General features: G+C 40.3%; 1 protein-coding gene across 1 annotated transcript in view; it reads right to left on the bottom strand.

Moving 5' to 3' along the window:
* Positions 1-8281: 8281 nt before the first annotated feature.
* The window catches only part of AK9 (adenylate kinase 9), a 198308-nt gene continuing 194000 nt past the window's right edge, over positions 8282-12589 (bottom strand). Inside the window, exons 39-41 of the mRNA XM_074397611.1 lie at positions 11090-11192; positions 9325-9439; positions 8282-8871 (exon numbers count right to left, since the gene is read on the bottom strand). Of these exons, the coding sequence (XP_074253712.1) occupies positions 8669-8871; positions 9325-9439; positions 11090-11192 (421 nt within the window). The 3' untranslated portion in view covers positions 8282-8668. The remainder of the gene's footprint in view (positions 8872-9324; positions 9440-11089; positions 11193-12589) is intronic.

Here is a 12589-nt window from a genome sequence, read left to right as displayed (position 1 = left end):
AATTCTCCTGCCTCAGCCTCCTGAGTAACTGGGATTACAGGCACGCGCCACCATGCCCAGCTAATTTTTTGTATTTTTAGTAGAGACGGGGTTTCACCATGTTGACCAGGATGGTCTCGATCTCTTGACCTCGTGATCCACCCGCCTCAGGCTCCCAAAGTGCTGGGATTACAGGCTTGAGCCACCACGCCCGGCCCCAAGCTTCTTAATATGGTCTACAAGCCCAATCCAAATCTACTCCGCACCTGCTTCCATCCATTTGTTTCAGCATTTTCTCTCTTTGCCAACACCTAGTTACTTATTATTTATTATTCTGCCCATTTCCAGATTCCCAACATGCCATCTATAGCCTCCCTGATTTTGAACCTGGAGGTGTAATTAGCAACCTGGATCTTACATTGTTACTAGTTTTTATTAAAACTAGCTTAAGGCACATGTGCTCCTTCTTTGTGGTTTCCCTTTCATCTTGAATTGTTCCTAAATCCTCTGGATTTGTAGGGGTACAAGTGGGATGGGGGAGCACTCCCTGACTTCTGCATACCAGCAGGAAGTTAGCTGCCTCATTGTTTCTTGCTGCTACAAGGGCTGCAGCCAAAACACTGGCCCTCCAGAGGTCCTCAGTGGCATAAGATGACTCAGTGCCAAGGTAAGCCAGGTACTCCCATTTCCTCATTCAGTCATTGCTCACTGGAGCACAACTCTGTGAGGGAAGACTCAGTCTGGAGGATCTTCCAGCATTAGCCACCCACAACACAGACTAGCCCTTTTTTCAAGGCAATTTTGCTTTGGATCCATATTGACTTTTTCGAAACTTTTGTTGTTGTTAAGGCCAGTTACAGGCCTTCTTCACAGGTTAAGAAGGCCCTAACAGGTGACATACATTCATCTAACAAATATTTATTGAGTGCCTACTAAGTGCCAGACATTGGCATCAGGTGCTGGGGATACAGCAACTAACAAGGCTTTTGCTCTCATGAAGCTTACATTCTACTAAGGGGAGACAGGACAAGTATACCAGTAAATGAATTAATATTATAGTTTCAGAAAGTGTTAAATTTTATAAAGAATGATGATGAAGACTGACAGGGAAGTGAGATCAGGATAGGGTGACATTTGAACTGAGATCTGAATGACATGGAGACACCTGGGGAAGATCTAGAATAAGAACGTTCTAGGCAAGAGAAAAGCAAGCATAAAAAGCTCTGAGATTAGGAAGATGCATCTGAGGAACAGCAAGGACTGTGTGGCTGGAGCACAGTGAGTGAGGGGCGGTATGGCAGCAGATGGAGTGGAGAGTTGACAGATTTCACAAATAAAGACACAGGACACCCAATTAAAAAAAATAAATGCTGGTCTCAGCCTCCCAAGCTGGGATTACAGGCATGCCTAGCCAAAAAAGAATTTTTTTCATATAAATTTAGTGTGAAGAGTGTACAATGTTTATAACATCTCCAGTAGTGTACAGCAATGTCCTAGGCCTTCACATTCACTCATCATTCACTAGCTGACTGTTGAGCAACTTCTATGCCTGTAAGCTCCATTCATGGTAAGTACCCTATTTAGGTGTACTTTTTTTTTTTTTTTTTAATCTTTTAAACTGTTTTGTTTTGAGACAAAATCCCACTCTGCTGCTCAGGCTGGAGTGCAGGGCATGCTCTCAGCTAACTATAACCTCTACCTCCTGGGCTCAGGTGATCCTCGCATCTTAGCCTCCTGAGTAGTTTCGACTACAGACACATGTTACCACACTCCGCTAAATTTTTTTGAGGGGAGGTATTTTTTTGTAGAGATAAGGTTTTGCCATGTTGTCCAGGCTGGTCTTGAACGCCTGGGCTCAAGTGCTCTGCCCACCTAGGGCTCTCGAAGTGCTAGGATTACAGGCATGAGCCATCAGCATACTGTATTTTAAGTGTCTTTCTTATGTTTTGATATGTTTAGATACATAATACTACTGAGTTACAGCTGCTTACAGTACTCAGTACAACAACATTTTGTACAGGTTTGTAGTGTAGGAGCAATAGGTTGTACCATATAGCCTAGGTGTGTAGTAGACTATCCCATCTAGGTTTGTGTAAATTCACTCAGTAGTGTTTGCACAGTGATGAAATCACCTAATGATACATTTCTCAGAACATATCCCTGTCATTAAGCAATGCATGACAGATACAGCTGGTTTCTCAACAGCAACGGTAGAAGCCAGAGGTTGGTGAAATGATACTTTCAAAATTCACCTAAAATTTGTTTTTATACACTACAATTATCATGGACAAGGACAAACAATTTTGGTCAAACAATAAAAGTATTAACCTCCAACAAACCCGTACCATAGAAAGAAAAATAACACCAAGAGGAATATAAGAAGGAGTTGTAAGCAAAAAAAAAAAAAAAAAAAAGAGAGAAAAGTAAATATGAGGGAAATCTCAACAAACATCGATTATGTAAAATCATGTCTAATTTGAAGAGTAAACAAATAACGTAGATCTAAAATCTTGAATGAAAATACAATGTAAGATGGGAAACTGGTTATCCGAATTCCAGTGTTTTAAGGGTACAGCTACTGATTACCTTGAGGCTTTACATGCACATGGTGAAAGAGTCAGGGACAGCCACTTAATTAGTACAAATAGAGCACATACTTCAAACGTTGTAGAGGAGATAATGGCATCTAAAAGTTATTGGTCAATGCCAGGTCAGGTGCAGTGGCTCATGCCTGTAATCCCAGCACTTTGGGAGGCCAAAGCGGGTGGATCACTTGAGGCCAGGAGTTCGAGACCAGCCTGGCCAGTATGGCAAAACCCCATCTCTACTAAAAATATATAAATTAGCTGGGTGTGGTGGCACAGCTACTTGGGAAGTTGAGGCATGAGAATTGCTTGAACCCAGGAGGCAGAGGTTGCAGTGAGCTGAGATCATGCCGTTGCATTCTAGCCTGGGTGACAGAGCAAGACGCTGTCTAAAAAAAAAAAAAAAAAATAAAGAAGGAAAAAGGAAAAGATGGAGAGGATGTTGAAAAGGTAGGAAGAGCCAGATCATGTAGTCTTTTATCAAGGAAAAGGAGTTTGGATTTTATTTTAACTGAAATAGGAGACCACTGGAAGATTTTTCAAAAGGACTGTTGAATCTGACTTATGTATTCAAAAATTACTACAGCTGCTAGATGAAGAGTAGATCCTAGAGGGACATGAGTGGAGGCATAGAGATGACAGTGACAGCAGTGTAAAATGTGAGAAAAGCCCATATTCAAGGTAGATTTAGGGGATAAGTCTTTCTGACAGGACTTGCTGAGAATGGATGTGGGGAGTGATGGCAAAAATGCAATCAAGATTGACTCCTGGGTTTGGGGCTAAATCCACAGAAGGTACATTATTACCATTAACTGATCTGGAGGAAGGGAAGTTGGGTCGAATAATAAGTATGGGGTGGACATACTAAATTTGAAATGTTAGCTAGATAACAAAGTATAGTAGGCGGTCATAGGTAACAATCTGGAGTTACAGAGCTGAGAACAAAATTGAGATATTCATAATAGAGTTATCAGAGCATAGATTATAAACTGTAAGATCAGTTGCAGAGTGAATATTGATAAAAGGGCTCTCTTCTCCAAATCTAGTCTCCACTCTTTTCTCTCTTTTTTTTTTTTTTTTTTTTTTTTTTGCCTTGAGAGGCTACAGGGACTCATGGACTCCATTGTCAAAGCCCTGTGCTGACTGACTTCCAGGTGTGCTATGTCAGTGGAGAACCTGCCAGATTGGCGGAGGGAGAAGATTATGATCATCTGGCAATTCAAGGTTAGTGGAAGTCCTTTGTCATGATGAAGGGCATAAAAAACATTTGTGTGGCCTGGGATGGTTGGCTGACAACTATAGCTGAAAGGAACTATAGTCCAAGGCTCGTTACGACTTAAAGGGATTTAGGGAGAACCGAAGGATAATTGTCAATGTTCAATGCCAATCGTGCATCTTTAGAGGGATTTTACAGTGCTAATCCAGTAGTGCTCCAATTTCCAGAGCCCCTGTGTCCTGTACTACACAAGGACAGGGAGTGTATCGGCTTATATTTTAATCTCCTACTATACGTAGACCGGTAGAATTCTTGTAAATATACACATGCTTGTGTATGCTAAGCACTCTTCAACATGCCTCTCACAGGTCTGGTAAATACATGTACTCACAAACGAATTCTTGGAATGCCTTTCACCCCCTGGTTATAATCTCAAATGGGACTTATTTTTCCAATTTTTACATGCTTTGATTCTAAAAGGTCCATTTAATTCAGATGTCACTCCCTCTGAGAATTCTTCCCAGAACCAACTGAGGTTAAGGGCGCTCAGGCTTTGTAGATATTTTTTTACCCAGGTCTTCATTTGTTGTTGTTGAAGAAGAAGAAGGAGGGGGCGGGGGCGGGGGCGGGGGCGGGGAGGGGAAGAAGAAGATGAATTACCTGAATTAAACAAATTATCAAATGAATTAAGAAAAAAATGAAAAATACATAATTGAAAATGTTTAAAAACGATAGTATTTATTACTGTACTTTGAGTTTTGAGGAATTTAAAACCGCAGTTCACACTGTATCCTGAAATAAATTCTAGAAGACTGAAATAATTTAACGTATAGTTTTTAAAACACAAATAAGTGAATACGTAGAAGAAAACAGAACAGAATATTCCATCTCTAAAGATCGAAGAATTTCCAGAGCTTAGAAAACTATTAAAAATCAGCCTGGCCAACATAGTGAAACCCCGTCTCTACTAAAAATTCAAAATTCAGCCAGGCGCAGTGGCTCACACCTGTAATCCCAGCACTTTGGGAGGCTGAGGCAAGGGGCTAACCTGAGGTCAGGTGTTCAAGACCAGCCTGGCTAACATGGTGAAACTCCGTTTCTATTAAATTACAAAAAATTAGCCAGGTGTGGTGGCACGCACCTATAATCCCAGCTATTCGGGAGCTGAGGCAGGAGAATAGCTTGAACCTGGGAGGCAGAAGCTGCAGTGAGCCAAGATCATGCCATTGTACTCGGTTTGGGAAACAAGTGAAACTCTGGGCCAGTGCAGTGGCAGGCAGGTCATGAGGTAAAGAGACCAAGACCATCCTGGCCAACATGGTGAAACCACATCTCTATTAAAAATAAAAAATAAGCTGGGCATGGCGGTGTGTGCCTGTAATCCCAGCTACTAAGGGAGTCTGAGACAAAAGAATCACTCGAACCCGGGAGGCGGAGGTGGCAGTGAGCTTAGAATGAACCACTGCACTCCAGCCTGGCACCAAAGCGAGATTCCATCTCAAAAAAAAAAAAAAAAAAAAAATCAGAAAGGTATGATGAACAGGTTTTATGTTAGTACCTAAAAAATAGAATATATTTATTACAAAAGGTTGATGTCTATATTACAAAAAGAACTAATGCGGAACAACTTTTAAATCTCACTATTAGTACAGATTGAAGCAGCAAGGTTCTGCTTTTCACCTATTAAAGAAAAAAAACTATGAAGATAATAGCCACATGATCGTTAAAAAGTATTAAAATTGGTGCTCCTGGAAGCAGTATGAATTGCTATAACTATTTTGGAGAGTTGCTTGGTAATATGAATTGTGAATATCCATCTAAGAATATTCATGCCCTTTAACCCAGCAATTTTATTTCTCAGAATTTTTATCAGGCGAATGATCCTAAATATAAGAGAGAAAGATTCAACACATTATTTTATTTATTTATTTTTAAAACTTTTGTAGAGATAGTCTCACTATGTTGCCCAGGCTCGTCTCGTCTCAAACTCCTGAGCTCAAGCATCTTCCCACCTTGGCCTCCCAAAGTGCTGGGATTATAAGCATGAGCCACTGTGTCCAACGTCAACATAGCATTTTAAAATATAGTACAGCAGTACACAGGCCAGCAATAGGAATGGTCAAATATAGCATGTCTACTCAGTGTAGATCTGAGTGTAACTCTTAAAAAAAAAAAAAAAGGAAGGAAAGGAAATATTCCAAAATCCTTTTCCTGCTTTTCCACATTTCATTTACTGTTTGATTTAGGATCTGTCAGATGGAGACTGCTTCTCCAATCTGAGTGTTGCTGTGAAAATGACATATAGACAAGCCATGGAGAGGCATAGGCTGGTTGGAGTTTCCCTCGATCTCAAAGCTGCACTGCCTCAGTCTCTTCCTGAAGCACACAAGGTTGGGGCAGCAGCTGGAGGATAGGGGTGGGCACAAAGGAGCCTCTGTGAGCCTCAGTGAGCACCATGGCCTGGACACCCACTCTGTTATTATTTCACACAGGGAAGGTTTAAGGGTCCCTGGACACCCATTCAAAATATTCTTTCATCATATTTGGGATGCTAGTTAATGGATTATTTATAATAATATGCAAGCATAATTTCTAAACAAAAGCAGAATTTCAATAAGAGGTTTTAAAAGGATACATGTTCTTATTGCAGAAATGCTGTTCCACCTTGTTAGGGACACAGACCCCTTGATGTGGAAAACATGACGTGCTCTCCTGAGAAGGAAAGCAAACATGATAGGTGGGTGTGAGTGCCATATGGAGTGGGCCTGGAGGGGGAGTGGTTCTCAGGCTCCGACAAGAAGACTTTCCCAAGTGTTGTATTTTTCTTGTACTCTAAACTACACCCACACACACAGACACACACGAAGGATACTACTGACACTAAAGAACAATGACACTGTGATGGTGGTTTCCAAGATGTGCTTACAATGCAGGAAATGGGAAGGGTAAGAGCAAGACTCTGTAGTTATGCAGATCAGGGTCTGAATCTGGATACAACTTATGTGATCTTGGATAGGAAGCTCTTCTCATGTGTAAGAATGAGATAATGCGTAAAAAGCCACTAGCACACTCTCTCTGGCCACATAGAAAGCAGCCAGGAAATGGTAGCTGTGCTGGCAGTTATTCTAAATAAGGTCCCAAGTGTAGCTAACTGTAGTTACATGTGAGTGGTAGGCACCTGGAATGTCCAGCGCTAGAGGCTACTCTAGGAAATTTGACTCCTCACTTCTTTCCCACTGCTACTACCTGCTACACTCTGCTGTACAGATTTGCTCAGAGGAAGAGAGACTCTATGGCGAGAGGTGAAAAGGGAGAATCACACGGTTTTTGGTTGCCAGCTCAGCTCAGGGACAGAGCTTCTTTCTATTAAGGGAAGAGAAAGGCCATTTGCCCTAGTTTTGTGCAGAATTCAGCAGCTCCAGCACAATGACGCATGAGATGTTAGATCTCAGAAGGCAGCATCTTTGGGCTTGTAGAGTTCTCAGGGTGAAGCCATACTAGAGAACTTCATCCCCAGAGGATGTGCAGTGGGACCACATGGGACACACCCTGGAGACCCCAAGAAACATTTGGTGGTATCTTGCAGGGACTGCTGCCCTTCATCAAGGCAGGGACACTGAAGCAGTGAAGTTTGGGTTTAACTGCTAAAGCAAACTCCTAACACCCATAGGCTGAAAAGACCTAAGAACATTTATATCTTGTTAAGAATGAAAAAACCAGTAGATTGCAGTTGGTGATAGAAAGATGGTAAATTACAGGCATTAATAGAAATGGACAAGGAACAAAAATGGGGAGGGACTTAAGTTGCCAGCGAAACCTGGTAGCTATTGGCAACTCCCAGTCTCCCGAAGAAGTAAAGGCTTTTAAGGTTTATCCTAACTTTGACGATAGGCTTCTAACTTTTGTTTAAAAATCATTTTATTATAAAATATATAATGCAAAGACATATAAAAAAGGCGTCTAGTTTTTTTTTTTTTTTTAACTTCTTGGCTTCTAGTCTTTAACATTACTGAATTTATAGAGCTAAACCATCTGTTGTGGAGATTAAGAAATGAAAGCTCAGAGAAATTTACCCAAGATTACACAGTCAATGGTCATATTTTTTGATTTTTTAAGAGTCAATCTTGCTGTTTCACATTCTAGATCTTTTTATATTGCTGCTGAAAATTGATCTTATTTAAAAAATCTCATTAAATTCAATTTAGTAAGTTTTCCTCTAGCATATACTTTTTGATAAACATCATATATAATGACTCTGGTTTTCTTTCATCCTTTTTAAAATTCCAGGTAATTTCTAATTATAAAATAAGCTATAAAGCATGCTGCAATGAATACTTAAGAAAAAGAAAAGAGGCAGCGAGCCAGTTGTTGCAAAATCCATTTATTTTTTTGGGAAAATGACAGTATCTTATGTTCACAAAGTCTGCAAACAATTTCTTATGTACAATGTATAACCCATATTTTGTAACAACATTCATTTATAACAATGTTAATTGTGTTTCTTAAAGCTTTCTAACATTTAATGAGTAATTTTAACAGACACTGGCTTTTCTACTGAAAATGTTAAAAAGGAAAATATACTTACTAAATGAGTTACTTAAATTTTCTATATGGAATTATAGATGGAATGTCTATTTTGTTAAATCATCAAAGTTCAGGCAAAGAGCAACACATTTTAAAATTGTTTTAAAACTTATGTTTATATAAGCATGCTCCTTACTGGCTGGCAGACCTTGAGTTCATGTGAAGTCTGCTAGCCATGTGAAGTCTGCTAGTTGCTCAGGTGGCAAAAGTACTTCTGAGAGGCCCAGATTTTCAAACTTCTGTCAGTTTTCCTCTGTCACTTTCAGATAACTCTTGAGATTCAGGTTGCTGTCACCTAAGTAAATTACCCATTAATTGGGTCTATATTTCTGAGAGAGAGAAAGGTCTGTAACTTATGATCAAAGTCAATGGCTCTGAACTGAGGTTCCTTGTATTTTCTCGTCATCTTGGAACCCAGGTATGTTATGAGTTCACATCTTTCCATAAACTGCTCCATCTTCTTCTTATACTTTTTTCTTGTATATTCAGAAGCTTTGGGATTAAATGCTGTAGAAAATTTCACAGAACTGTGAATAATTTCTGCTAGGTAGTGAGTCATTAGATGAAAGAGAAGGCAACCTGGATGCATATTTCAGTTAGGTACGTAGTTATGGTTGAGAAGATATCCAAATCCCAAATAAAATGTGGAGAGTATTCTGTTTTAGGTAATAACTGCCTATATTCACCCTTCTTTATGGCATGGATTATTGAGAGCTCACTATATTACTCATAGTCCTTACTTTGAAAACTAGAAATTTAACTTTGATATTTTATTTAAAATATTTGCCCTGTATTGTATTTGCTACACACACACACACACACACACACACACACACACACACACACACACACCACTCTCTCTAACAAAGCAGGCAACTCAGTTTAACAATCCTATTCATCACTTATACTACCATTAATGTTAAATTCATTCTGAGTAGTGAATCATTAAAAAAGACATACCTTTTAGATGAAGTGCTATGTAGAGTAGTGCAGATCTCCTTATACTTAAGAAGGGGAACTTGGGCTTTAAACATCCTGCTGAATTCATTGCTTTAATTAGAGAAGTTGCAATACCCTGCAGGGAGGGGACAATTCAAATTATGTATATACTTGAGTTTGGTTTCTTTCCTCAGTGCCAATAGATAAAGAGGCAAATATTATTTCTTTGCCTCAAATATCCTTCTGGAGTAGGGATAGGGCTTATAAATATGGTTAGATGACCAGTTAGCCAACAGCAAAGAAATAAAAATATGTTTGATTAGGAAAAATGAAAATTACAAACTGGCTTAGTGCCAGCTGGGCGATGGATCGGCATATGGGCTTCATTACACAAGTCTCTCTATTTTTATATGTTTGACATTTTTTTATAACAAAAAGAGAAGAAAAAAAAGGACCCTGGGCTTTGCGTTATCTTGGCCCGCATCTGCTTCCATTCTCAGAAATGGCCAGACTGCCTCCCACTCTGAGGACTCATGGCCACCTAACAAGGAATTCCAGAGACCACAGTAGCTAGTGCTGGCAAGATTCCAGAGCCCAGAAGGTAATAAGAGGCCCTTCTGATAAAATTTGGCCTTCATGAGAATACTCCTCTCTGGGTGGGCTTCATCTGGCATTTTGATGTTAAACCAGACTGAAGGCTAACCTTACAGGCAAGTTGAAAAAATCAGAGTGGTTAAGAATTACTGACAAAGGTTTGAAATTGTGCCCTAGGCATTTATTTTGTAGATTTTTAAAAAGTTTTAAAAATAGGCACATATACACCATGGAATACTATGCAGCCATAAAAAATGATGAGTTCGTGTCCTTTGTAGGGACATGGATGAATCTGGAAACCATCATTGTCAGCAAACTGACACAAGAACAGAAAAATAAATACCGCATGTTCTTACTCATAGGCAGGTGTTGAACAATGAGAACACATGAACACGGGGGGAGCATCACACACTGGAGTCTGTCGTGGGAGAACAGGGGAGGGTCAGCAGTGGGTAGGGAGGTTGGGGAGGGATAACATGGGGAGAAATGCCAGATATAGGTGACGGGGGGATGGAGGCAGCAAACCACATTGACATGTATGTACCTATGCAACAATCCTGCGTGTTTTGCACATGTACCCCAGAACCTGAAGTGCAAGAAAATATATATTTTTTAAAAAGCTTTAAAATAGTAAAAATAAAATTGTAAAGATAGTTGTTGGCTGCTGCTAAGTTTTGCTATTCTTAAAAAATTATACTTGGATAAATAAAATATAACTTAAATAGGATAAATAAATAAGAGTAAATAAAACTGACTTTATCTGGATGTGGGGCAAAATATGGGCTTTTTGGTTTGGTTGTGTCACTGTAACTCCACTCTTTCGAGTAGTGAGTGAACCACCCTCTCCCAGACTGAATCTGCACATTCCAAATTATGAAAAAGTTTCACAGACACTGAAATTCAAAAGTAAGAACCAAACTACATATATATAATTCAAATGGAAACAATTTTGTGATGATCTACTTTCTCTTTACTTTGGCGCAGATATTTCAGAATTAGCTATGGAAGCAGGGGATTTTCACACATTTTATTTTAAACACTACACATAAACAAAATAGGCTGAGTGAATTTGCAGCTTAAAATAGAAAACTCTGCCTTGAATTTGATTGTTCCCAAAATGAAAATTAGTGTTAAAAAGAAGAAATCATTTGTATTCTTCTAACACATATGACAGAAAATTAAGTAAAAGAACCTGTTCCAGATATCCAGGCAAAGGAAGACTAGTAAGAAGTATCGGTTCCCTTAATGGAGGAAGCTTGTATGGAAGCTTCTGTTCCCAGTATTTCAGTGGTGACCTAAGAACACAAAGTTCATTAGTTGGATGCTCACAGTTATACCCAGTGTGTATAGATAGGAATAGACAAGAGACTATTAGAAGATAAAGTTCACTACTTGTTTTTCTGCACTGGAGAAAATGATACAAGTGGGAAGGCTGGGGCTCCAGGAAGTGCACAGCTACTCACGTCAACTGGGTACCCAGCCCTACTCACCTACTCTCAGTTTTCTCATTTTACACAGTAATGATATAAAACTTTCTTTATTTTCCTCAAACTTCTGACTCTCCCAAATGCCCCGTCACCCCAGGCGGATTCCATGCTATACTCAGGGAAGCCGTGGGGATGGGACTTCCTCAGCCCATCACAAGCAGAGCCACCCACATGTTCTCTTCCTGTGGAGGAGGTGCCTCCCATCTGAGACCACCACACCCTCTCTCCAGGCATCTTACTACAGCAGCTGCTGGCTCCCTGCCCTGGCATCATTGCCACTTCCTTCTTTATTGGGTTCTTCCCATGCACATGCATTTAAACATCTTCATAATTCCCCATTAAAAAAAAAAAAAAAAGAAAAACCACCTTTACTCCTTAAATCCTATATGCCTTCCAGAAATGAACATCTCTTCTCTTTTCACAATTAAACTTCTTCAAACAGTGGCTTCACGAGAGATTGCAAGGTACCACACAAATTTTATCTGCAGATGGGATTTGATGCACATATATTTTATCTTTAAATTTGAATCAAACATGGATGTTTAGGAATCTGAAGAATTTAAACAGCAATGTGCTTTCCAGATTATTCCAGCAGGAGATGGGTAGCTGCTGGTCTCTTCAGCTGGCCATGTGCAGTCCAGTGTGCAGCAGGCCCTCAACTCCTGTGTCTTCACACCCAGCCTGCTTGCCTCCGTCCCTCACCTCCTGGCTGCTGTCGGTATCTGTGTTTGCTTGTAACCTCTGGACTACAGGCAAGAGCTCAGTTTCCACAGCTCTCATCTGCTCCTCGGAGCTCTGTAGTTGACTTCCTCTCATGTCCCCGGACAAAACCATTCTTGGCAAGATTACCAATGACCTGCTATTCCCTAAATCTCAAATGCTTTTCAGCCCTCGTCTTGCTTGACCTCTGAGCAGGATTCAAACCTGTTGCCACACCATCCCTCCCCTCTCCTCCCTCAACTCTCCTCATCCCGGCTCTCCGTTCATGTCTCTGTAGTTCATCTTTCTCAGTCTCCCTCATAAGCTCTTCTGGCATTCCTGCATTGGTGTTTCTCAGGCCGTGGTCCCAAGCCCGCTGCCTTCCCCACATAACTGTGGTGAGCTGAAACATGCCATCGTATTTCAGACAAGATCATTCTAGCAGCCTCATCACTGGTAGTCCTGCCTCCAACCCATGCTCTACACTTTGGTAGTGGTCTGACTCC

Source organism: Saimiri boliviensis, chromosome 4, assembly GCF_048565385.1.
Source record: "Saimiri boliviensis isolate mSaiBol1 chromosome 4, mSaiBol1.pri, whole genome shotgun sequence".
Classification (NCBI taxonomy): Eukaryota; Metazoa; Chordata; class Mammalia; order Primates; family Cebidae; genus Saimiri; species Saimiri boliviensis.
The sequence above is the reverse complement of the archived record's forward strand: the minus strand, read 5'-3'. Positions and strand labels throughout refer to the sequence as shown.